This window comes from Pezoporus occidentalis, unplaced genomic scaffold, assembly GCF_034315485.1.
Source record: "Pezoporus occidentalis ecotype Australia unplaced genomic scaffold, CSIRO_AGI_Poc_V1 ctg303, whole genome shotgun sequence".
In the NCBI taxonomy this organism is placed as follows: domain Eukaryota; kingdom Metazoa; phylum Chordata; class Aves; order Psittaciformes; family Psittacidae; genus Pezoporus; species Pezoporus occidentalis.
The window spans coordinates 100,854-123,298 of NW_026914975.1; the positions used below are offsets into that span (position 1 = coordinate 100,854).

Consider the following 22,445-nt stretch of genomic DNA (forward strand, 5'->3'; position numbering starts at 1 on the left):
GCTGGGAGCGCTGAGCCGGCTGTGCGCACCGAGCGCGGCTCACCCGCCGTCCCCGACGCAGCGCCGCCATCACTGCGGACGACGCGCGCTCCCGCCGGCCCGTCCCTGCGCCGCCCGCCAGGCCCCGCCCCTTCGCCTCAGGCGCTGCCCGCCGCTCGCCCCGCCCGGATTGGCTCCTGCCGCTGCCCGTAGGCCGCGTGACGCCGTGCGTCGCCGCTCCCTCTGATTGGCTGATTCAATAGTCGCGGGCTACTTGAACGGCGAGAGCGGCGCTCCAGCGCGAGTCTCGGCGGCCGCTTTGGTTTTTCCTGGCCGCCCTCTTCCTCCGGCGGCCCCTCCCGCGGCCATGTTGGCGGAGCAGGAGAACCAGGAGAACGTTCCTCCAGGCGCCAAAGCGCCGCCGCCAGCCGCCGGCGGCACCCGCGTGGTGCTGGGGCTGCTGAGGAGCGCCCAGCAGCGGCCCGGGCTCCTGCCGCAGGTGAGTGGGGCAGCGGGTGTGGGCGAGCGCGGTAAGGGGTGAGATGGGCTGGGGCGGCGGAGGGTGTCAGTGCCGGACCGGGCCCTCCACGGCGCTGATGGGCCGCTCTCCACACAGGCGGGGCGGCGCGGCTGCGAGAGCCATGGCGCGGCGGCGGGGCGGCCGGGCGGTGGGCAGCAGCCCTTCGCCATCCATGTGGACGAGCCGGATGGGGAGCAGCAGCAGCGGCGACGGGGTAGCCCGGCGACCCGAAAAGAGGAGGCCTCGCTGGGTCTTCGTGCGGCTGTCTGCGCCCTCGGGGAGCGGCGGCCTCTGGCACCCCTGGGCAACGCCATGGAGCTGAGCTTCGGTATGTGCCAACAATTCCCTCCCCCCCCCCCCCATCCCGAGGCTCCGGCAGCCCTGTTGCAGCGCCCGGGTCCGCAGGGCCTTTTCCCGGGCAGCTCGGGGGCGAGCGTTTCCTACCCAGGTGTGATCTCGGGAGGCGTTTCCAGAGCAAACTGGAGGCTGTAGGGGACAGACACTGGTTTGGTTCGACCCAAAAGATCCCTTTCCGGTTGCTGAAACCAGTTTTGTTTCTTTGGACATGCTGTTACAATACAGCAATTTTTCAATCAAAAGGGTAGTTCCCTCTGCTGTGAGAGAGTGGTCTTATGGGCCCCCTTTTAATATGGCTTTTATCTTCTGCTTAGATTCTCCAAGTATTATGGATATTTCAATAACCTCAGAAGCAGAAGAGAAAAAAACAAATGTTAATAACATGCCAGACTATATCAGCGATATCCATGCATACCTTAGGGAAATGGAGGTGAGCTGCTCTCTATTTATTTGTGTACAGGTTATGGGGGAGAGATTCGAGGCTGAGAAATGGATGTAAACATTAGTCACTACTATAGTGACTAAACTAGAACTTGCTAGAAATGGAGGAATAAGTTGCTGTGTCCACTTGTATGAATATGAGATTTGTTTCTTGCGATCAAGTTGATTGATTGTGCCATGAACTGAAGTTGGAAAGCCAGATTATGGAAATGTAATGTACTGAGCCTAATCTTGTCCTTGTTTACTTCTGGTCTGCTTAAATTGTGGTAAATAGTTGCTCCCCTACCAGCACATAGTCCAAACTCAATCTTACCTGTCTTCTAAACCTACAGGTGAAGTGCAAGCCTAAAATGGGTTACATGAAGAAGCAACCTGATATTACAAACAACATGCGGGCCATTCTTGTGGACTGGCTGGTGGAAGTTGGAGAAGAATACAAATTGCAGAATGAAACCCTGCACTTAGCTGTAAATTACATTGATAGGTTTCTTTCTTCCATGTCTGTTTTGAGAGGAAAACTTCAGCTTGTGGGTACTGCGGCTATGCTGCTTGCATCGTAAGTGAGATTGCTGAATTTAAAATTCTACCTACTGGCCTTGTACAGATGGAATCCTTTGGCTATGGCATGTCTGGCTACAGGCATCAGAAATACTATAGCCACGGGAGGGCTTCACACTAGAAGACAAATTGGGAGTTGTCCACCTAAAAGTTTGGTAGTTTATATGAAACTTTGCAAGCAAGGTTCTAGGGTGTCTTTGTAGACGGCCCTCAGGTGAGGATTCATAATTTCTAGGTGCAGCAGCAGGCTTCTGAACAGTTACTTATGCATGCTTTGCATGCACAAGGCATGTGAAAGAAAGTTTTGCTTACACCAAATGTTAGTTTCATGGGTTGTTCTGGAATTTCTGTAACTGAGTGCCAGATACCCTGATATGTTAGCACTAAGCAATTGTAGCTCTGTAATTCTGCTGATTCAAGAGCTACAGAATCAAGTGCAGCAAACTCGTTCAGTAATAGTGGCCAGCTACTTCACAGGTCAGAATTCAAAGTAGGATGCTGGCTTTCATTATGTGTTGCTACTTATCTGGCTTTCTAGTATTTGATTATTTGCTCATAACTACTTCTCCTGGCAGGAAGTTTGAAGAAATCTACCCTCCTGAAGTAGCAGAGTTTGTCTATATCACAGATGACACCTACACCAAGAAGCAAGTTCTAAGAATGGAGCACTTAATTTTGAAGGTTTTGTCATTTGACTTGGCAGCTCCAACAATAAACCAGTTCCTCACTCAGTATTTCCTACATGAGCAGACAAATCCTAAAGTGGAGAGCCTATCAATGGTAAGTAAGAATTACTAACTTGACCTGTGTGACTACAAAGTTCACAAGCTCTGTTCTGTAGTCCCAGTAGAAAAGAAATGCTGAAGGATTCTCCAGCCCAGGCTTCTCTGCCTCCTCCTTTTAAATGTGTAGTCTCTGGGAAAGCTCTGGAGAGCTTGTACAGTTTGATACATGCTCCTCCAGCAGTGGTGCCACACCACTGGAAATTAATGCTCCTATCACCATGCACTGTTTGAAATGCTCCATTCCTTTCACAGGCTTACATTTGCCCAGCTCCAGCATGCCCACTTACATCAGAGCAGGCAGGCATTCAACTTTAATTTGGGGTTTGTTTCACTGCTAGATGTTTCTGTCTTTATCTCAAGCTGCCACACCTACTCATCCACTTTGGCAAAAAAGGACTTGTGCTTTGGTTTCCCCTTCAATAAGCAGTGAGCTTTAAATCCAGAGGCTGGTTTCTTAAGCACAGCACAGGTAACATTTTAGCTACAGTTATATTAAATCCTAATTGTGTGGCAGGTACCAGAGCTCCCAAATAGAAGCCTTTGTCTCGCTGTGTAAAGGTCAGGCCTGACTACAACCTGCCTTCTGGATTAAAAAATACCTCTACATATAAAATGTGGTATTGAAAAAATATAGGTTGGGAAAGCTTTTTGACAGTAGCCAACAGTCAATGCTAAAAGAGAAAGTAAGTGGACACTAGTAAAAGCTGTGCTCCATCTAATAGCAGGATTGGAAACTTAAATGAGGGTTCTAGTGCAACTATTTAAAGGCTCTTCTACTTCCTTTTGGAAGCAGATGATTCCCCTTACTCTCATTTCTCTTGCAGTACCTTGGGGAGCTGAGTCTAATTGATGCTGATCCTTACCTGAAATACTTGCCATCAGTTATTGCTGCTGCAGCGTTTCATCTAGCAGGCTATACTATCACTGGACAAACTTGGGTATGTAACACTGAACTCGAGCCTCCACACAACTTTATGTGTGTCTAGTGTATTCGGAGGTTCTGAAGGCTTGGGCTGCAGGAATCGCTGCCCCCCTGCACTCTTTGGCTGTTAATTATGGATTGTTATTTGTGGTAATTGAAAAATGGGAGGCACATACATCCCTTGGAAGAGACATCTACTGATGCACTCCATTCTGTCGATCATTCTCAAAGCTGTAAGCAGCTTGCTTGTGATGAGGAAGTGGGTGGTTATAAAGCTGAAGCACTGGAGGCAAGGAATACTTGTTTACAGTATGATAGTTTTCAGGATTACTATAAGTCTACATGAACTGCTAAAAATCTGATGAGTATTAAACTACTTAGTGCTTCAGAAAACAGTGCTCTGGAACAACAGTTTCACAAGCAAGCTAAAATCTTCATCAGTGGCTGTTGGTGTAAGTGAGCAGAATCATTAAAAGGTTCCTTTTTCCATCAGCCTGAATCCTTGTGCAAAGTAACGGGCTACTCCCTTGAGGACATCAAGCCTTGCCTCCTGGACCTACACAAGACCTACCTCAAAGCAGCACAGCACACACAACAGTCCATAAGGGAAAAGTACAAGGGTACAAAGTGAGTATCTGTAGAGATGCGTGATGAGTTGGTATGTATACCCAAGTTATCCTAGCACATAACTGCTTAATGGGGGGGAGGAGAGGGGTTGGGTGTATCTTGAGTCTTGAGATTCAACTAACCAAATCTACTATGTCAGCAAGATGGTGACAAGACTCCTCAGGTTTTTGCAGTGTTCTGTTGAGCAGTACTTGGTGTTCACCAGGGCTGCTATCACTACCCAAATTGTCAGGTAGAAACTGGAGCAATTTTCTTGATGTTCCCACAGTTGGTAGGCAGGAAATGGTACCCAATGCACCTAAAAACCTGTGGCAGCATTGCAGCTGACAAGCCCCAAATGTTTCCTGCCTTGTGAGCAATGTGCTTTGCTGCAGTACTTAGCTGTTCTGTCTCAGAGAGCACTTGAGCAAGATGACATCCTGCATCTTTCTTTTCCCCCTCTCTAGGTACCATGGAGTATCGCTTATTGACCCCCCAGAGACACTAAACGTATTGTAATAATCAAGAGACTGTTCTTACTATGTATATTACAAGAAAATAATGTACAGTTTTAAACATGGCTCAAAATTGCAGATGTGATCACTCGGAATATTAACACAGGTTTTCATGAGCTTAACTAAAGTTAGCTTTACATGTTTTTAATGTAAATCTTTTGTACATGCAATCTTGTTAAAATATTTAGCTGGGGTTTTATACAAATGTTCTCTTCATGCACAGAATTAACCATGCAAAGTCTGATCAAGTGAAGTCTGAGACAGCTTATGTAATTATAGACTAAACATTAACATTAGCAGTGCATTATAATAATAGGGCTTTGCCTCATTCCAAGTAAGAATGACTTGGACTCCACAGCAGTATTTATAGCTTTTTTTGTATAGTGTCTAGTTTAAACTGAGACTTAGTATAGGGTCCAAAACGTGGTTTAATGGCTGTAATACTGGAAGAAACTGTATACCTATGAGGAGAAAACATTGCCGGAATCGACTCTGGTGAGACACTTTAGGATGTGCCAGCCACCGGAAGTATTTATTGCTGTGTAATGTAATGTCAGATTTCCATCAGGTGAAAGTTTGAATGCTTTGCTGGAGGGGACTGCACAGCTAGAACTGCTACATCAGGTCATACTTCTTTCTTCCAGTAGAAAATGGTCTTGTAATAGGTATTTTTTTGAGTCAAACTGTAAAACTAATAGTAATTTAAACTCATGGAATTCTCACTGCTATGTTAGCTGTCCTGAAAGCCCATTAATATCTATTAAAATTAGTCATTGGTCTGCTTACTGAGTGCCTCTTTAGGGGCAGTGGAGGGGTTAAACTGCATGAGGTTGAAATACTGCTCCATGCCCTCAAGAGGAGGGAATGTTTTCTGGTGTGGATGGGCTGTGTATGGAATGGTACCAATTCTGTACACTTCTCTTGCTTGGAAAGGAATGTTCCCCTGTAGCATGCAGCAAAAATGTAGGCCAACTGGTCTTACTTTTCCTTAGTTCTGGAACTGCTACAGGAGCAAACTAGCATCTAATTGGCATTAGATCAAGTGGATGTTCAACTTCAGCCCATGTAAAGGGAGTGGTGCTGCCCTGTACGTGCTGTTCTTTGTGTGTAAAGCAGTGAGTACATGTAAGTGGGTTAACTGAGCCACTTCCAGGTTTGCTAATAAACCTTTTTTTACATCTGATGTTAATGGTCTTGCCAATACCTTAAAACCAGTGAGGGGTAATGCTACCATCTTAAAACTGGCATTCATTTTTAAAGTTTTTTGTCAGGGGCTGCCCTGTGAAACCTGTGCCCCTTCAACTTGAAGTTGATTCTACACTGTCTGGACACCCAGCAGGTGCTGGGATAAACTCTTCACAGTTGTTGAACAGCTGTTATGGTGCAGGCTATTGAAAAGAAACATTAAACAATCGTAATTTCTCTGTCAAAGCTGAGAAGCACGTGTTACAGTGAGACAATTTGCACATCTCGACTTGAGAACTAAAAACTTGCTGTTCTGCCCCTACCCCTGTGCTGCAGTTTAAGCCCTCCACAAACCACCTCTATTACAAAATTGACCCAAGTGGTGGTAGCTTTCCTGGTCCTAATAAAAGAATGCAGCAGAAACTGCCTTTTTTGGCCAGCCTGAGATTTTAAGGATGCACTTTGACTTTTAGAATGTTCTAATGTTTAATGAACATGTTTCGTTGGTCTGTCACGTTTTCCAATAGCCTTTCAGTTTAATTTCAGTACATTGTCACTGAAAGGCTAAAACTAGTTGGCAGAAAAACGTGCAGTAGATCCTGTGTGGTGCTCGGTGTTAGAAATGCTGTAACCTTGCAGGAGAGGGAGTCTGTATATGCAGGAATGTGCTTGCCACAGTTTGTGAACTTGGAAGGGCAACTCAGAATACTGACTGCCCATTATGCTTTGAAGATGACAGAGCACAGCACTATTCATGGGAAACCACTGGGTTCTGCCTTCCCCTCCTTTTTTTTTTGTGGCATATTACTGAAAACTTTCCACGACCACTGACAAATATGAACATTGGAAGAGGAGTAATTTATAGGAAGCTAATCAATTCTTTTTCCCCAGAAAAGAGTAGTAACGCTACTTAAATGGCAGAACCTAAGTGGTTTTATTGTATTTATTACCGCTTAATGAAATGCCTCCTTGCTCCATTTTCAATGGAAGCTGTTCTGTTACTGTTTCCATAGCCCAAAGAAATGTTCTCTCTTGCTTCTGAGCTCTGTTTTCAGGTACACCAAGACTTCAGCCTAAAACAAGGCTTCAGACATGGGCTGGTGCCTCTGCCCCCCTTGTTACTGACATCTCTTGCAGCTGCACCAAGCACCATCCTCTCCCACCCTCTAATTTTCTGAAGTTAATATAGGCTGGTTCCAGCTCTTGCTCTAAAACTTTCAATAAAATACCCCAGGTTGTACTGTACTACTGTTTCACTTATCCAGTTTAACTCCTCCTACTCCCTTCAGTGTAAAGCCTCTAAGCAATGTAGGGTATGAGACGTTGTGTGTAAAGAGAAACAGCAGTACAAAGAAGTTTAAGGTCTCATGGCACTGCAGAAGTAACAAGAAACTGAACCTTCCCTCATTCCTATACTCCCAACAGCAACTTTGGGTTGGAAGAACCAACATGAGGAAGACGCAGGGATTTAGTTCTGGTTTAACTCTCGGAGGAACAGGGCTTTCTAGTTTTATTCCTTTCTGGAAGAGCACAACTGGAATAAAGCTCTACTTGGCCAGGAAGCATTCTTTTTTATTTTTTAACATTAAATTCTAAACCTGATTTAGGGAATGTAACATCCGCAACAGTGACTCAGCGCACGTTTCTATGTCATGAAATGCTACGGTCACACGTGAAATAGGCCCACTTGGCTCTTGTAAATATGTGCACATTCCCAGCTAGACTTGCTTTTTGAACAAGAGTCAGATATGTTGGACACTTCCTTGTCTCTTTGGCTTCCACAACTTACATCCAGAGCAGAATTCTTCGAATAGAGCTCAAGAAGCATTCTTGTCTGTTGCATGTAATATTTAATTAAATTTTCTAAGAAACTCCATTGCTGAAGTATGATTTGCTTCTCTATGAAGGCTTTGTGGAAGTTTGATGTTATTTTGTTAAGTACATGCATTTGTTCATTTGTTGTTTTTTTTTGTTGTTTTTGCTTTGTTTTTTGTAATATGAAGCAGTGAAAGCTAAGATATGGAGTGACATGGCATGGGCATTTAGGACTTAGCCATGGCATGCCATTTGCACCTTGAAGAACACTCCAAAGTATGAAATGCTTCCAAGGGCTGACAATAGCTATCAATCCCATGGGGAATTTTAACCACAAATCCAACAATTTTAAGAAAAAATGAAAGCACAGCTCAAGACCAAAACCCTGTGGCTGCATGGCAATGACAAAAGGGAACCGTTCGGAAAGAGTGGAAATGCCCAGGTAGCCAGGCTGCCTGTGAGGAACTGTTAAATTATTTTACCAAACTAGGGAGATCTAAGAGCGTGGGATGGTGTTGCTATGATGAAAAAAGAAAAATGTGAGTTGAATGATCATGGAATGGAAATGTAATGAGGGAAGTCTGATAGAAAACAGCGAGGCAAATTGGGACTCTGTGTGATTGATTATGGCCATGTTATCTCCATTTCAGTCCATGGCTAAGGCACCTTGGTGTTGTATTTGGGATGGAATGAAAAGGAAAAGTGAGTGCCCTGTAGGTGTGAAGAGGTATCTAATTGTAATTGCACTGATGTGGTGATCCAGGCTAGTAGTCCTCCTTTAGCTGCTGCTTTGAAATATGGCTGTTTGCATAGGGGCCTTAGGAACGACCTCAAGTTGACTGAGACATGCATTCCCAAAAGAGGAATGCTTCTTAGCTGCAAAGAAATCTGCACTGCGCAGCCCAGGCCACTTAGCGCAGATGATGGGTGATGGCACCTGGACAACTCGTTTCCCTCTTAGGTGGTAAAGGAAGAGAAATAACGTGAGGCATGCTGCCTCCAAGTCCAAGGTGGGGAGCATTAGAAACTTGAAAATTGGAACCGGAGACCTCCTGGCACTCCCAGCTGCTGGAGCCTTTTGCCAGGCACTGGGAGCGGCCCCCTTTTTCTTTGGGGAGGGGGTTGCGGGTGGGCAGTTGCAGGAGGAGGGGCAGCTCCGCACAAGGGGCGCATGCGTGCCACCTTGCTGGGAGCCTCGCATGCCCAAGTAGTAATCCCAGCGCTTAGAAGGAGGGAAAGCATACAGACAAACCAGACAGAATGTCCCTGCGGAGCAGAAGCATGAGCGGCCCTTTCAAAGAGACACGCAGGATCAGCCCAAATGCTAGAAAGAGCAAAAGTGGCATCTGCAAACCGTGCAACAGGTTCGAAAACCATTCTGCTTGTAAAGACAACGTTTCAAAAGGGAATCCTGAAATCAGGAACGGAACCGGGAGGCTCTCGGCAAGTAGATTTTTCACAAGTACCTTGGCAAAATGGGGATGGGTCCATTTTGGTCAGGGTTGACACTTTTGCAGGGTGGCCAGAAGTCTTTCCCTGTCGGAGTAATCAAGCGAAAGAAGTCCTTAAGTGGCTGTTGCAGGAACTTCTCCCAGGAATTGGGGTGCCTATCGGAATATCTTGGGCTAGAGGTCCACATGTGATTGCAGAAGTGGTTATTAGAGGGCGTTAGTAAAAGGCTGGAAATGACTTGCAACTTCCATACGCCTCAGAGGCTGCAATGGAGTGGAAAAGTCAAAAGAATGACCCAACCTTTAAAAAGGCAGATTAGTAAAATAGGTGAGGAAAGTAATTCGAAATGGCCTCAGGCCCTCCCGCTGGCCCTTTTGCCATTGAGAGAGCTAAGTCGGAAGCATGGGAGCACTAGAGTAGGATGAAGAAAGCCCCATGGTCATGGCGAATTGTCAAGAGGGATGTGACAAGACGTCCAAATTGACTCTGAAATAGGTCTAATTTTGTGTATCCTTTTCAAACCTGGGGAGAACGGAGATCGCTTTGGATGTTAGTGGGAGCCAATTTTGTGGTAAATACAGAACCAGAGGAAGAAGTAGTAAGACACAGAAATCTCTTGAAATGGGGATGGACTTCTGCTCCAATTCCAGACCTCAATCCTGACAAGGAGATGGCAAGCGATCAGGAGGAAAGAAACGAGAAATGAAAGGCAAACAGAAGCAGTGGAGTTTTTTTCTGTTTCTATCTGCCAAGAAAAACACAGGATGAAAATTTGGTGTTAGCATGAATGAGTTTGCCAATCTGCAAAACGTGTCACAAACGACTGCTTGTTTACCAATCCCAAGAGCAGTGGGTGAACTAAAAAAATAAAAATAAAAATAAAAAGCTTTTTCCTGGCATTAAACCAAAGCCATAATTCCTTTTTACCACCTGAACTGTGACCGGGTGCAGCTCACTCCAGTAATGGCACAGGCAGCTTTGTTAAGAATAGCAACACATCTTACCTCTGCCGTTCACGTTGCAGATCTCAAATGAGCAAGTTTACTGGTGTAGCTGTGTGGTAACTACGGAATTTCACTTTCATGCTTTTTATTTATGTATTTAAAGGTGTGTACAATTTTATAACATATACATAAAAGCAGAACTAGATATGGGTTGGGAGGATGTAGAATTATCTACAGAACTAAGTTCAGTAACAACAGACCAAATTACGAATTATACAGCACTTCTGAAGGAAGGATGATGGCTCTAATGAGCAGCTCTCTTCTTTTTTCTCCTTTTGATAAATGCTTTCTTACTTGTACTTCCTTTTTTCAGGTTGGTCTGTGCTCTATGAGGAAACAACACTTTTATCATAGAAGTGTACTGAATGGTTTTACTTCAAGAAAACACAGGCTGATCGCCTGTAACAGGCAACCATCCACCATGCTCAGTGCAAAACACAACAAGGGTTTCCATGGCTAGTGCAGAGCTACTGTAATCTATCTCACTTCTGAAACATAAAATTTAAGATGCAGTACAAGATTAAAATTAATTTAAGAGGTAGTAGGATATCTGCAGGATATCCTCTATGGAGCAGCTCCTGCAAATCCTGCTCTCGCTCCCTTTGGAACCATTAGTCATATAAGCATTTCATCTGGCTGCAGGGCAGCCAAGATGAAGATGACTGCCTTCCTGGGACAGGAGCAAACTAGCCTAGATTTAGAATTCCTCACTCTCTGCTATCTTTGTAGTCCCCTTGATCAACTGAAACTTTCCTTGGCCTTGCCAAATCCTATGCTACCTGAAAATACTCTTTATGAACCTTTTTCCCCTCCTAATTTCAAATAGTGGTTACCTTGTTTTCTTTGGTAGTTCCTGTGGTTGTAGAATGACAACTTCTTCCTCTTCACTGTCCGACAACAGAATAGGTTCATCTAAAACAAATCAACCAACCACAAACCTGTGATCATTTTTGTACACACAACTTCTGTAACAAATAACTAGGAAGAGCACTGTCCTGGGTTCAGCTGTAACAGTTGTTTTTCTCCTTTTTAGTAGCTGGTGCAGTGCTGTGTTTTGGCTTTAGTCTGAGAACAATGCTGATAACACACTGCTGTTTTGGCTGTTACTAAGTAATGCTTACCTTGATCAAGGACTTTTCAGTCTCATGCTCTGCCAATGAGGAGGGGCATGGGAAGCCGGGAGGAAGCAGAGACAGAACACCTGATGCAAACTAGCCAAAGGGGTATTCCTGCCAAAGGACATCATGCCCAATATATAAACTGGGGGCATTACCTGGAAGGCCCAGATCACCGCTCACATTAGGCTGGGTATTGGTCAGCAGGTGGTGAACAACTGCATTGTGCATCACTTGTGTTGAGGGGTTTCTTTTCATTTTCCCCTTTTAGTTCTATATTCTCTCCCCTTGGTACTTCCCTTATTATTAGTGGTAGTAGTAGTTTTATATTATACTTCAATCGTTGGACTGTTCTTATCTCAACCCGTGGGGTTTGCATTCGTTTTATTCTCCTCTCCCATCCCTCAGGAAGCTGGGAGGGATAAAGATGGGGAGTGAGCGAGTGGCTGCATGGTTCTGAGCTACCGGCTGGGCTTAAACCATGACAAGCATTTTTCAAGAAACATTCAGAGTGGTTACTGTTTAATTTGGAGCCTTCCATATACTACAGAAATCAGTATCTACTTTGAAGAAAACAAGTGACCTGGTGAAGTGAGAGTAGCAGATGTGTGTAACACAGGTGGAAAGTGGCTACAATGGTTCTCCTTCCTTACTAAGGACTTCTTTCACATTTTAATCCTAGACTGTTAATAAAATGATATAAGAAGCACATGTGATAACAAGATAAACATTTACCCATCTTAGTTTCCTCCAGCATACTTGTATCCTCGGTTTCCATTTTCTGGCATTCAAAGGCAGTAGCATCACCATCACCTTCACCTTCCTCTTCTGCTGCTTCTTCCCTGTCCGATTCTTCAAAGTCACCCCAGGAGTTCTCTATTCCTTCCCCAATTTGGGCTGTCCCAGGTGTGTACAATACTGGATTGGCAAAACTGAACTAGTTAAGAAAAATCTCTGTGTTTGCTGGTAAACTTGACAAATTCTGAGAGCAAACCACTTGTTTTTTTCAAGCTGTATCTTTTCTCCCCAGGGTAGAACATCCTTAAAGGAGAGGTGAGAGAGAGTACAACTTCTCCAGCTACTGTAACAACTGATCACTTCAGACCTTAGTGTTGCATTTTAGGCTAGGAATGAAGCTAACTACAAGGAATTAGAACCAAACCCAGTGTGCTGTTGATGTTTCCTCTTAAGCTGCCTAAGCCCCGAGGAATCTTGGATGTGTGTTTAGTTTCTAGTGCTAATGCAAGGGACAGGAAGCCTGGCTTCCCCCTGAATAATACAACAGAAAAGATACACTTCTGAAGGAGGGTCAGCTTTAGTGATGATTTCTTCTGCTTGTTCTTCCACATTGTTAGTATCCACAGCAGCACTCTCCATTTTGAAGGCAGTGATCTTTTGATTCGGTATAGATTCTGCAAAGCCAAACTTGCCACCTTCTTTCCTAGTCATTCAGTCAAAGACATTAATTTTTTTCAGGATGCTGCACACTTAAAAATGCTTTCTCTTTTCAAGCTCAAATATACACTTGCTATTTAAAACAAATACAAGTGAAAGCAATTAGATGCTCAAACTACAGGCTGACTTTTTAGTATGTTTCTTAAAAAACACCCATTTCCCTTCCTTCCCAAAACACTCACCTAACTTTCTGGTCATTCTCCAATGCTTTTTGAATGAGTTCTGTTATTTCTGCAACCTTAACAGCTGTTATTTTACTGCATCTCAGAACCTGTTTGTTATACATATAACAACAGTTTACTATCATGAAAGCAAGATGTTTTTTAACTAAAACTGTAGAACATCATAGGAGTCACAAACACTTGAAATAAAAGACAGCATCCTAGTAGGAGGGACTTGGATATACTATGAGTTGATGCAGAAGGTTAACGTAACAGCCTTCAGCTATTCATGAGAGTGCAGTCTGAATTGATTTACAGACTCCCACAGGGGAAAAAAATCTGACCCAACAATCTGCATGATACATAGTACTATGCTCTTCTACTAGGACTAAAAATCTGTATTTTTTTCCAATTGAATCAGAGAGGTAATTGATTTCTTAGCTTCCAAATGTCAAGGATACTTCAATATCAAGATTACAGCACAGGAACTAGTTTATATACAAGAGAGACTGGCTAAGGCAAAGATTTACCTGATTCTTTACTAGCACAATCCCTCCACTAGAGTCGATGGTACAAATTTCTTGATGTTTATTCATGGCAATTACAAGGAGACCATCCATTACACGTTCCTCACGTTCACTTGGATCCACTAATAAATAGGTCCTATAATCGAGTTTTTAAAGACAGGGCAACAGTAAAAGCTTGAGGCGAATTACTACCCTTAAAACAATTAAACAAAGGAATTGGTTTATGTATTAGAAATTATAGGTATACCCCCTCACCCCTCAAAAAAAAAATTCCTATGTCGTGTCTATCACTTCAGAAAGTGTTTTAAGAAACTGGCTTGTCGATATAAATATTTTTAGGACTCTTCTATGTTTAAAATTCAATTCTGCAGAGTAAGTTGTTTCTATCAAAAGACTGAAAAATCTTACCCTTGCTGGAAGAAGGCAAAGCTGACACAAATAGGCATGTGGTGGATACTCAAGGGGACAGGATCACGTTCCTCAGGAGTATACTTTAAAAAGAGTTTGCCCAGAAGACAATTACTTACAAAACACACCTAATTTTCAAATCACATACTGTACAAAGACGTTTTAAAAAATAAGAAAAAACAAACAGAAATGCTAACAAATGTTTTGTCATCAAAATATTTCAAAAATTCTTTCTATGCTTTTTGTGCAATTCTTGCCCTTTACTACCCACGCAGGTAAATACAGCATCTTCATCATCTTATACCTGGTTGAAATAACTGTAAATACTTGATTTTTTACAATTAATATTCCCATAAACTGATATTGCTAAAATTCTGTATTCAGCAGGCTTCCTCACTACCCTTACAATTCTGGAATAGCAACATATCTATCCTAAAACTTAAGTACCTTGGAGTTTATCTGCTTACCCAAACATCTAATTCTCCCCTTTAGAAACGAAGAGCTGCCCGAGATTACACATGTAAACCAGTATAACTTACCACAGTTACTTCCTCTCCTTGCACAGACACATCTGGTCTGCGAAAATGACACAGAGCTACAATCCCTGCTATGCTGGCAGCATCAATAATGTTACCATCATGATTTAACAGGTGCATGTCCAGGCGGATTTGCCAAACCTGAGAAGAAACCCATACGTAACTGGTTGGTCGTGTGTGACAGGATTCTACAGAAGTTACTGTTTTTTTCCAAACAATTTCATTTTCTGAACCATAAGAACCACCATCACATGTTCTTCAGGTCTTTGCTTAAGAAGATGGAAGATCTGAGGAAACTGGTCTAGTGTGAGGCATCCCTGCCCATGGCAGGGGGGTTGGAACTGGATGATCTTTAAGGTCCTTTGCAACCCAAACAATTCTATGATTCTATGATTTCAGTATATTCCAAGATAACCAGTGGGCCAGATTTAATTATGACAAAATATGTAACACTTAAGCATAAGTTAAACTTCATTCTGCAAAGAAAATATTTGAGTGTGCAGGGTCCCAACTACTTCAGAAAGACTCTGTAGACATGCAAGTGGAAAATGCCTGTAAAGTCAGATATGTGGATCTTCACATTAATCTACAATAGGAATTTCTATCTTCCAAAACAAGGACCATCTAAAAAAAAAAAAAAAGAGTATATGCACCTTTTAGTTTAAACCCACTTGAAATTCATGGGTTTTCATACCTTTTCACCAGCAACAACGCAGAGAGATTCAGTATCTATACATCTGGAATTTCTCAGGCATCGCTCTATTTGTCTGTTTAGTTTCACCAGTAAGTCAGACTGCCTGTCAAAACAAAATTAACCCCAACCGAGTATGATTACACTCTATACTTCCTTGTATCATAGAATAGTTAGTTGGAAAGGACCTTACGATCATCTAGTTCCAACCCCCTTGCCATGGGCAACCATGCCAGTGGCTCTTCTGTCACACCTGCCTAGTCTCTTTAAGACAGTACATACCTGCCAGGCTCAAGACCAGGTGCAGCCATTGGTGAGAGCTCAAGATTAACAAAAAGTATACCTTCTGTCGGCCTACTTGGCTTGGGGGGAACAAGTTCACATGATACTTGTGCAAGAACCCTGCAAAGGTAAACAAACAGCTAAGTCACAGAAGTTAGCTGGAAAAAAAACCCTATCACTAGAAACAAACTATATACTTTGAAAAAGCATGCAGTTAGGGTTTTAGTTTGTATTTCTCACTCCTGTCAGTTTCTTGTTTAATGCCTGTCATACGTATTTAAACTTTGGTCAATAACTCACAGCAGGAAATGCAGGAATCCGAACATTTTACTGTCTCTGAGGATTAAAAATAAACTCAAACACATGACAACCTACACCTAAACGCTTATGTAAGCGCATGTATTCCACTTCCCCACATATAAAAAAGGCAGTTTGATTCGCAGAATACATAACATGAAACCAGCAACTAAAGAGATGAAAAATTATAATTTTGTCTTATATACACTATTTTTCATCTACAATCATCACAGAAACCCCATCCCTTCCCTCTTCCTTCCCCTTCCCCCCCTCCTCTACGGCCTTTAAGCTCTGTTTACTGTGATCTCTCTCGGCAGGCTTTCGGACACCTCACACTGAACGCCACGGAGGTTTTGCCTCCACACGTTCGGAAACACAACGCCCAAATGCCTTTCCCTCCCTCAGGCGGTACGCTGTGCCCGCCCGCAGCCCCGCTCACAACCTGGTCTTGCCCAGCTCCACGATGCAGCAGCCATATTCGGTGCCGAAGGAGATGCGCACGTTCCGGTAGTCATAGCACTGCCGCCCGTCCAGGCGCTGCGGGCCCAGAGACACACACCCACCAGGTTAACACGCCATCCCCCTGCGGTTCGAGGGGCCGGAGGGGCAGCGCCAGCCCCCCGCGGGGTGGGGAAGGGGAGGCCGGGGCCGCTGCAGGGGCTGGGGGAAGGGGAGGCCGGGACCGCACCTTCCCCTCCTCGATGGCGCGCAGAAGGAAGCGCCGCTCGCAGTTGGAGACGGGCGACGGCTTCATGGCGGACCTCGGGTGGCGCGACGCGCCTACGTCATCACCGCGCGGCGGCCGCGATGGGCGGTGCGTGAGGTACACGAGAACCCGCCCGCCTTTCCCTTCCCGCCCGGGGCGCCCGCCGTTGGACTTGGCCGTCCCCGGAACGGTGGGCACAGGGGTCTCCTGCTGCATCTTAGGGGCCACCCTTAGGTGGCCCGCGGTCCGAAGGCTAGCTGCCCAGAACGCGGGCTGGAATCGGGGATTTTCGCACGTCTTCCGGCCGTGACGGGTCGTGCCGAAGTGCGGTCATCATGGAAACTGCCCGAAATTAACAAACGCAACCGCATCCCAGGCATTTTGAGAGGTTAACGCTGTGGTAGGGCCCAGTCTCCAAGATGTGCGTGCTCCTTCAGTCCCTAGGAAACGGCCAGGGTGGTAGTTGGAGCAAGGCAGGCAGTGCTGTAGGCTAAAAGGGAGAAAAAGCTTCAAATCCGTCAGGAGAACATCCTTTCCTGTTGGTCTGGCGCGTTGTCTGTAAGTAGAAACTCAAGTCCTGTACAAGGGGCGTTTATGCTTAGTTCGAGTTCGGTGATTCAGAGAAATCTCTGGGGACTCGCCAACAAAGTTTAAATTGACAAGCAGGTATTCTTTATTGTGGCGCTGGGAGACACGGGGGAGCTCTCCTCCTAGTTTGTCTCATCCAAGCATCAACCAGGCTGTGATTATATTGTCCTTAAACATACATACTCATTAGATTACATACATTACATCATACTTCTAGAGAATGCCTCCCGCATGTACACTAAAATGTGGTAGTGGTCTTTGTTTCTTCATCACTTTGTTTTAGCATCGTCATATCAGTAACCACCAGAGGGTTTTGGCAGAACTTATCTTAGTCATTTCCTTTTCTCTATAGTTGCTAACAAAGCCTAACATCCTTGAAGTTACTTATTTACAACCCTATTCTTCAATCCACCCCATTCTTCACCCTATTCTTCTATCAACCCCATTCTTCAGTCCCCCCTTTTCTTGTCCTATTGCAAATTCTTTTGGAACTGAGTTATATCCAAGACCAGATACTGGCCGATGCAGTCTTGTTAGCATCGAGACAAACACATAACCACCAGGATAGTTATATGAGGTGCTTTATTGAGGCGCCGGGAACCAGGGGTACGCACCCAGATCTGGTTCCGACTCCCGTCACATCGCGTTCGCAATTTATACACTAAAAATCTCATAACTAATACATATTCAACACAGATTACATCATTGACTAATACATATGCATCAAGGATTGCTACATCAGTCTATTACGACATCAGCCTCTTCTGCGCTTGCGCAGCCCCCTCTGGTGGTCGCCCTGATGAAGTAAGGAGTCTTCCTTGGATGAAGTAAGAAGTCTTCCTCAGGTTGTCCTCTTCACCTTTTCTCTACTTGGCTAGGTCCCAATCGTCTTCCGTACGTTAGCATTCTCTTATCTTCACCAGGATGCTTCTGGTATGCCCTTTTTGGCTATCTTAAACTTAGGCTCTGCTTGGATAGAGTGTTACAATACATACACCCATACTCCCCTCACCATATACAGTTATGTTAGCTCTTGCTACCAAGCCTACCATTGTAACATTTAGTTATAGAGTAACTATGATACAAAACGGCAAAGTTATGATGTCTTCTAATATACAAAGCCTCACTATTGATTTATAAATTTCTCAAATATAATCATTTTACTATTTTATATGATTATTTTATTGTAAAAACTTCACCCTAACAGTCTCACACGTGTGGGTCCTGAAGACTCAGCTTGCCATATCTTCTCTGGCTCTGGTGCTTTCTTGACCCTTGAATAGTGTATCCAAGCAGGTTGTTTGTTTATCTTCACTGCTGTAAAGGTAGTTAGTAATACTTGGTATGGTCCACTCCACTCCTCTTGTAGGGGATCACCTGCAAAATTCTTAATATAAACCAAATCTCCTCACTTAAAAAGGGTAAATAGGACAATCTAAACCTCTGGCCCTGGTCCCTAACACTCTGACGTTTATTTCTTCTGTTTTCCGAAGTTTACCAAGAGCTGTTTTAGGTATCCTCCTACTTCTTGAAGGCTCTGTCCTTTAAATTGAGATTGATATGGCCTTACATGTAGAATCTCAAAATGGGCTAATTTCTTCCTTTGACCGAGGTTTTGTTCCGAGTCTCAATAAGGCCAGTGGTAATGCTTGATACCAATATAACTTAGCCTCTTGACAAATCTTCCCAAGCTGTTGTTTATTGAAGTGGTTCATTTTTTCCACTTGCCCACTGGCCTGGGGCCTACATGGAACATGTAATTGCCAATCTATTTCCAATTTCTTGCTGATTTCTTGTAATGATTTTGTGTACTGTGGTCAGAGGAGATAGTTGCTGGTACCCCAAAATGAGGTATTATTTAATTTAATAGCACCTTAATCACTTGTTTTGCATTATTTGCCTTGGAAGGGAATGCTTCTGGCCACCCTGAAAAAGTATCTCAATGCCAATAAATATCAATAACCTCCTTTCCTAGGTAATTTAGAAAAATCTATTTGCCACTGTTATCCTGGGTAATTCCCCTTTCCAGTTGTCCCTACCCGATTCCTGTTTTCAGTCTTAAGGTTATTTTTCAGACATAGTTGACATTGTTTGGTCACTAATTGCACTATGGTATATAAATTTCTTCCTGTGATCTGTTTGTTTAAATGTTTATACAAGGCGTTACTTCCCCCATGAATTTTGTTATGTTCTTGTTGTATCACCTTCCATAATTGATTATAGGGGATCACTACTCGCCCATCAGGTCTTTTTATCCAACCCTTTTCATTTTCCTGTCCTTCCAAGTCTTCAATTAGTTTCATATCTTCTTTAGAGTACCTAGGTTTATTTTGCTCAATTACCAGTTTAATGTCAGGAATTAAGGACATCACCTCATCTCTTTCTGTTTCTGCTGCCTGTTTAGCATCAAGATCAGCCAAATTATTGCCAATCTCTTGATCAGTTACCTTTACAATGTATGATAGGCATTTCACTAGGTACTTGTACAGCTTCTAACAATCGCAGAATTTCTGTTGCATGTTTAATTTGTCTTCCCTGGATATTTAAAGGTCTTTCCAAATTGCTCCCTGTGCATGAACTACACCAAATGCATATTTGGAATCAGCTCATATGTTTATCCACTTGTCCTTTGCCAACTCCAAGGCTCTAGTCAGGGCTATTATTTCTGCCTTTTGTGCTGAGGTGTTAGAGGGTAATGGTTTAGTTCTGTTAGCTTTGAAGTTGTAGTTATGGCATATCCTGCTCTTCGTTTACCATCTTTCACAAAGCTGCTGCCGTTGGTGAGCCAGGAATCTGCACCCTCCAGAGGCTCCTCCTTCAGGTCTGGTCGACTCCAGTATACTGTCTGTAAGTGACCAAGCAATTGTGAACCAGCGGTTTGGTAGGGGTTTCCTGAAGGAAAGATGCTTTTTGTTCCAGGACTGTTGCTACTGCATGTGACACTAACACGGTGATCTTTTGTCCTAGTGTAAATTTTCAGGCCTCTTGGATGTTTGAGATAACTGCTGCCACTGCTCTCAAGCATCCAGGCCAGCCTTTACTTGTTTCATCCAGCAGAACACCATAATCATGGATCCAGAGTCAACACCATCCTGTCATTCCCAGAAATGTCCAGAGATCTTTAACTGTGGGTGGTCGTGGTGTCTGACAGATTGCTTCCTTCCTAGCTGCTCCAGGTTCTTCTTGTCCTCCTGTTATTTTGGATCCTAAGTAAGATACTTGAGTTCAAATTAGTTGAGCCTTCAGTTTAGATAGATACCTGGTTTTCATTTAGCCCTAGAAAGTTTAACCGTTCTACAGTCCATTAAACACATTCTTTCTCGGTTTTGGTAGCAATTAACAGGTCATCAACGTATTGTAGTAAAGTGCCTGTCTGGGTGGGTGCTTCCCAGGATTCTAATTCTTGTGCCAATTGATTTCCGAAAAAGGTCAGACTATTTTTAAAACATCTCAATAAGGATTTCCATGAATTTGGAATGTATAAGAATTTATGCACACCAATCTTTTTTCCCAATTTATATTTTAATGGTCTAAGAAAGAATGTTTTTTTCCCAGCAGCCAGTAGCTCCCACAACTGTAACAAATTCTTGTCCAATCGGATTTAAATTTTAATTCACTACTGAATAAGTCACCTCTGTATCTATCAGGAATTCTATCTCTTTTTTTCCTTCCCCTAGCTTTAATTTAACCAGTGGATCCGCTAGGGTAGATTCCCCAGGTCCCTGTCAATCTAACTTTAGTTCAGTTACTGGTGTTTCCTATTTCTGTTGAGGACAGTCTCGTTTCCAGTGTCCGAATTCCTTGCATTTTAGACACTGATTAGGTTCTACCTTGTGAGAAAAATTTGCTCTCTCCCCTTTATTGAACATTCCTCCTCTGCCTCTGCTATTCCTCTTCTTCTGCCCTGTCCTCTGCTTCCCCCACAGGTCCCTGTGTGCCCTAAAGCAGCTACTGTAGCAGTTGCTATCGTTCTTCGTAGCTTTTTCTCTTTTATCTGTTCCTGACTTCTATAAACTTTCCATGCCTCAGCTCCTAATTTTTCTGTATTTCGACTGTCAGGTCCTGATTATTTCTGAAGCTTTCTTCTAATATCTTCTGTTGTCTGTCCTAGAAATAAGTTAGCGATTTGTAATTTCCCTTTGGTAGAAGAACGGTCTAAGGTAGTATATTTTCGCATTGCTTCTCTTAATTTGTCTAGGAATTCGGTAGGTGTTTCTTTTGGTCCTTGTTTTATTTCAGATAGAACTGACCAACTTATGGCTTTTGGTATCGCATTTTCTAGCCCAAATTTAATCAGATTCCGATATCTCTTTAAAGCAGCATAAACTGCCGGATCATCATAGTCCCAGTCTGGTATAGTCAAAGGAACATGTTCTTCCATTCTTCCTGCTAATATACCAGTGATTACTTGGGCATTAACCTGAGCACAAGCTGTTTTTATCACCAGTTGCTTTTTGGTTTCAGTTAATGCATCTAATATTAACTCTATATCTCTCCAATCAGGATTCTGACTTTTGACAATCAATTTGAATTGTTTTGCTACTCCTATTGGATTGTTTTGATAATTTTTCACAATCTGTTTCTAAGCATCTAAGTCTCCCACTGAAAAATTTACTCTTATTCTGGTTTGTCCCTCTGGTCCCATTGCTTTCCCTAGAGGTGCCTGTGTCGCAGGTCCTGTTTTACTACGGACATGAGCAGCGATTGAGGTACCTTTAAAATCTTTTCTGCTATTATCATTACTGTTCATTCCTTCCTGTTCATCAGAATGAGGAGGACTTGCAGCAGGGGCTACAGGATTTATTGGACCTTGCGGATTTTGTGTCGCAACCGTCAGGGAGACATAATCTATCCTATCTTCCTCGCTTTTTCTCATTTTCAGACACATTTCACCTATGTCACATCCTGAACAACATCTTTCTAATTTGGGTTTCAGCCTTTTTCTATCCTTTTCTAAAGTTAGAATCAGAGGAGCAGGTGGCGCTCTATTTATTTCACATTCTTTCTGCCACTCTGTGTAACTTCTCAATGTGAAAAACATATCTGCATACATCACTTCATCCCATTTTCCTTGCCACCTTAAAAATAACATTAATTGCAACAACGTATTATAATTCAAAGTCCCATTTTTGGGCCATTTTTCCTGATCCTCTAGGGTATACAATGGCCACCATTGGTTACAATATTTAATTAAAGTCTTTTTATTTACCGAGCCCCTGGGGAATCCTCCTAATTCTTTCCAGTGAGCCAGAATACGTCCTAAAGGGCTCTTTTCTATCATTTCTCTGCTCTATTTCCCATTATTTTTGTATACACACTATACACACACTCACACGGAATCCCAAAAAATTCCACTCACTTGTTAACAATTTTGAAAACAAAACAAAAAACATACACCACGTACACAAATACTAATTAGCAGCGCAATAAAAATAAACATGGTTTGCCATTCATTAATTACTCAAGCACAGCATCAAATACTGGTTTTCAGAAATTGGGTCAGACACCAGAAAAATACAACTGCGTTCCCACAGGTGACA

The 22,445-nt window shown here is 43.3% G+C and overlaps 2 protein-coding genes and 1 long non-coding RNA gene across 5 annotated transcripts; 2 read left to right on the forward strand and 1 right to left on the reverse strand.

The window, feature by feature from the left end:
* Positions 1–174: 174 nt before the first annotated feature.
* CCNA2 (cyclin A2) lies at positions 175–7,744 on the forward strand. 2 transcript variants are annotated; one of them, XM_062627607.1, is made up of 8 exons: positions 205–478; positions 596–827; positions 1,171–1,286; positions 1,630–1,853; positions 2,431–2,635; positions 3,465–3,578; positions 4,056–4,189; positions 4,636–7,744. In XM_062627607.1, the coding sequence occupies exons 1-8, from the start codon at positions 347–349 to the stop codon at positions 4,685–4,687; spliced, it is 1,209 nt and encodes a 402-aa protein (XP_062483591.1). In that variant the 5' UTR covers positions 205–346; the 3' UTR covers positions 4,688–7,744. The 2 variants fall into 2 exon arrangements, with proteins under 2 accessions (XP_062483592.1, XP_062483591.1); XM_062627608.1 differs by lacking the exons at positions 3,465–3,578; positions 4,056–4,189; positions 4,636–7,744 and adding an exon at positions 2,979–3,256 and having other exon boundaries at positions 175–478.
* On the reverse strand, positions 1,168–16,395 carry EXOSC9 (exosome component 9). 2 transcript variants are annotated; one of them, XM_062627606.1, is made up of 12 exons: positions 16,300–16,392; positions 16,054–16,148; positions 15,315–15,434; positions 15,036–15,138; positions 14,345–14,482; positions 13,806–13,888; positions 13,401–13,533; positions 12,892–12,980; positions 12,549–12,695; positions 11,990–12,186; positions 10,973–11,051; positions 1,168–1,201 (listed from the first exon to the last, which is right to left on the reverse strand). In XM_062627606.1, the coding sequence occupies exons 1-12, from the start codon at positions 16,363–16,365 to the stop codon at positions 1,183–1,185; spliced, it is 1,269 nt and encodes a 422-aa protein (XP_062483590.1). In that variant the 5' UTR covers positions 16,366–16,392; the 3' UTR covers positions 1,168–1,182. The 2 variants fall into 2 exon arrangements, with proteins under 2 accessions (XP_062483590.1, XP_062483589.1); XM_062627605.1 differs by lacking the exon at positions 1,168–1,201 and adding an exon at positions 10,208–10,465 and having other exon boundaries at positions 16,300–16,395.
* Positions 16,396–19,461: 3,066 nt separating this feature from the next.
* Positions 19,462–22,115, forward strand: LOC134168185 (uncharacterized). The gene is made up of 2 exons (XR_009966457.1): positions 19,462–19,752; positions 19,960–22,115. It is a non-coding gene; the product is annotated as an uncharacterized LOC134168185 (long non-coding RNA).
* The last annotated feature ends 330 nt before the right edge of the window (positions 22,116–22,445 follow it).

What these genes read in the sequence shown, in the direction of transcription:
- EXOSC9 (XM_062627605.1), bottom strand. Translation starts at nt 16,365, where the DNA reads ATGAAGCCGTCGCCCGTCTCCAACTGCGAGCGGCGCTTCCTTCTGCGC. An exon ending in GCGTTGTTGCTGGTGAAAAG is followed by an intron (nt 14,483 to 15,035) that starts GTATGAAAACCC and finishes GTTTCTTCTCAG; the next exon opens with GTTTGGCAAATCCGCCTGGA. An exon ending in GCTGACCCTCCTTCAGAAGT is followed by an intron (nt 12,187 to 12,548) that starts GTATCTTTTCTG and finishes TAACTAGTTCAG; the next exon opens with TTTTGCCAATCCAGTATTGT.
- CCNA2 (XM_062627607.1), top strand. Translation starts at nt 347, where the DNA reads ATGTTGGCGGAGCAGGAGAACCAGGAGAACGTTCCTCCAGGCGCCAAA. An exon ending in AAGTGGAGAGCCTATCAATG is followed by an intron (nt 2,636 to 3,464) that starts GTAAGTAAGAAT and finishes TTTCTCTTGCAG; the next exon opens with TACCTTGGGGAGCTGAGTCT. An exon ending in CTATCACTGGACAAACTTGG is followed by an intron (nt 3,579 to 4,055) that starts GTATGTAACACT and finishes TTTTTCCATCAG; the next exon opens with CCTGAATCCTTGTGCAAAGT.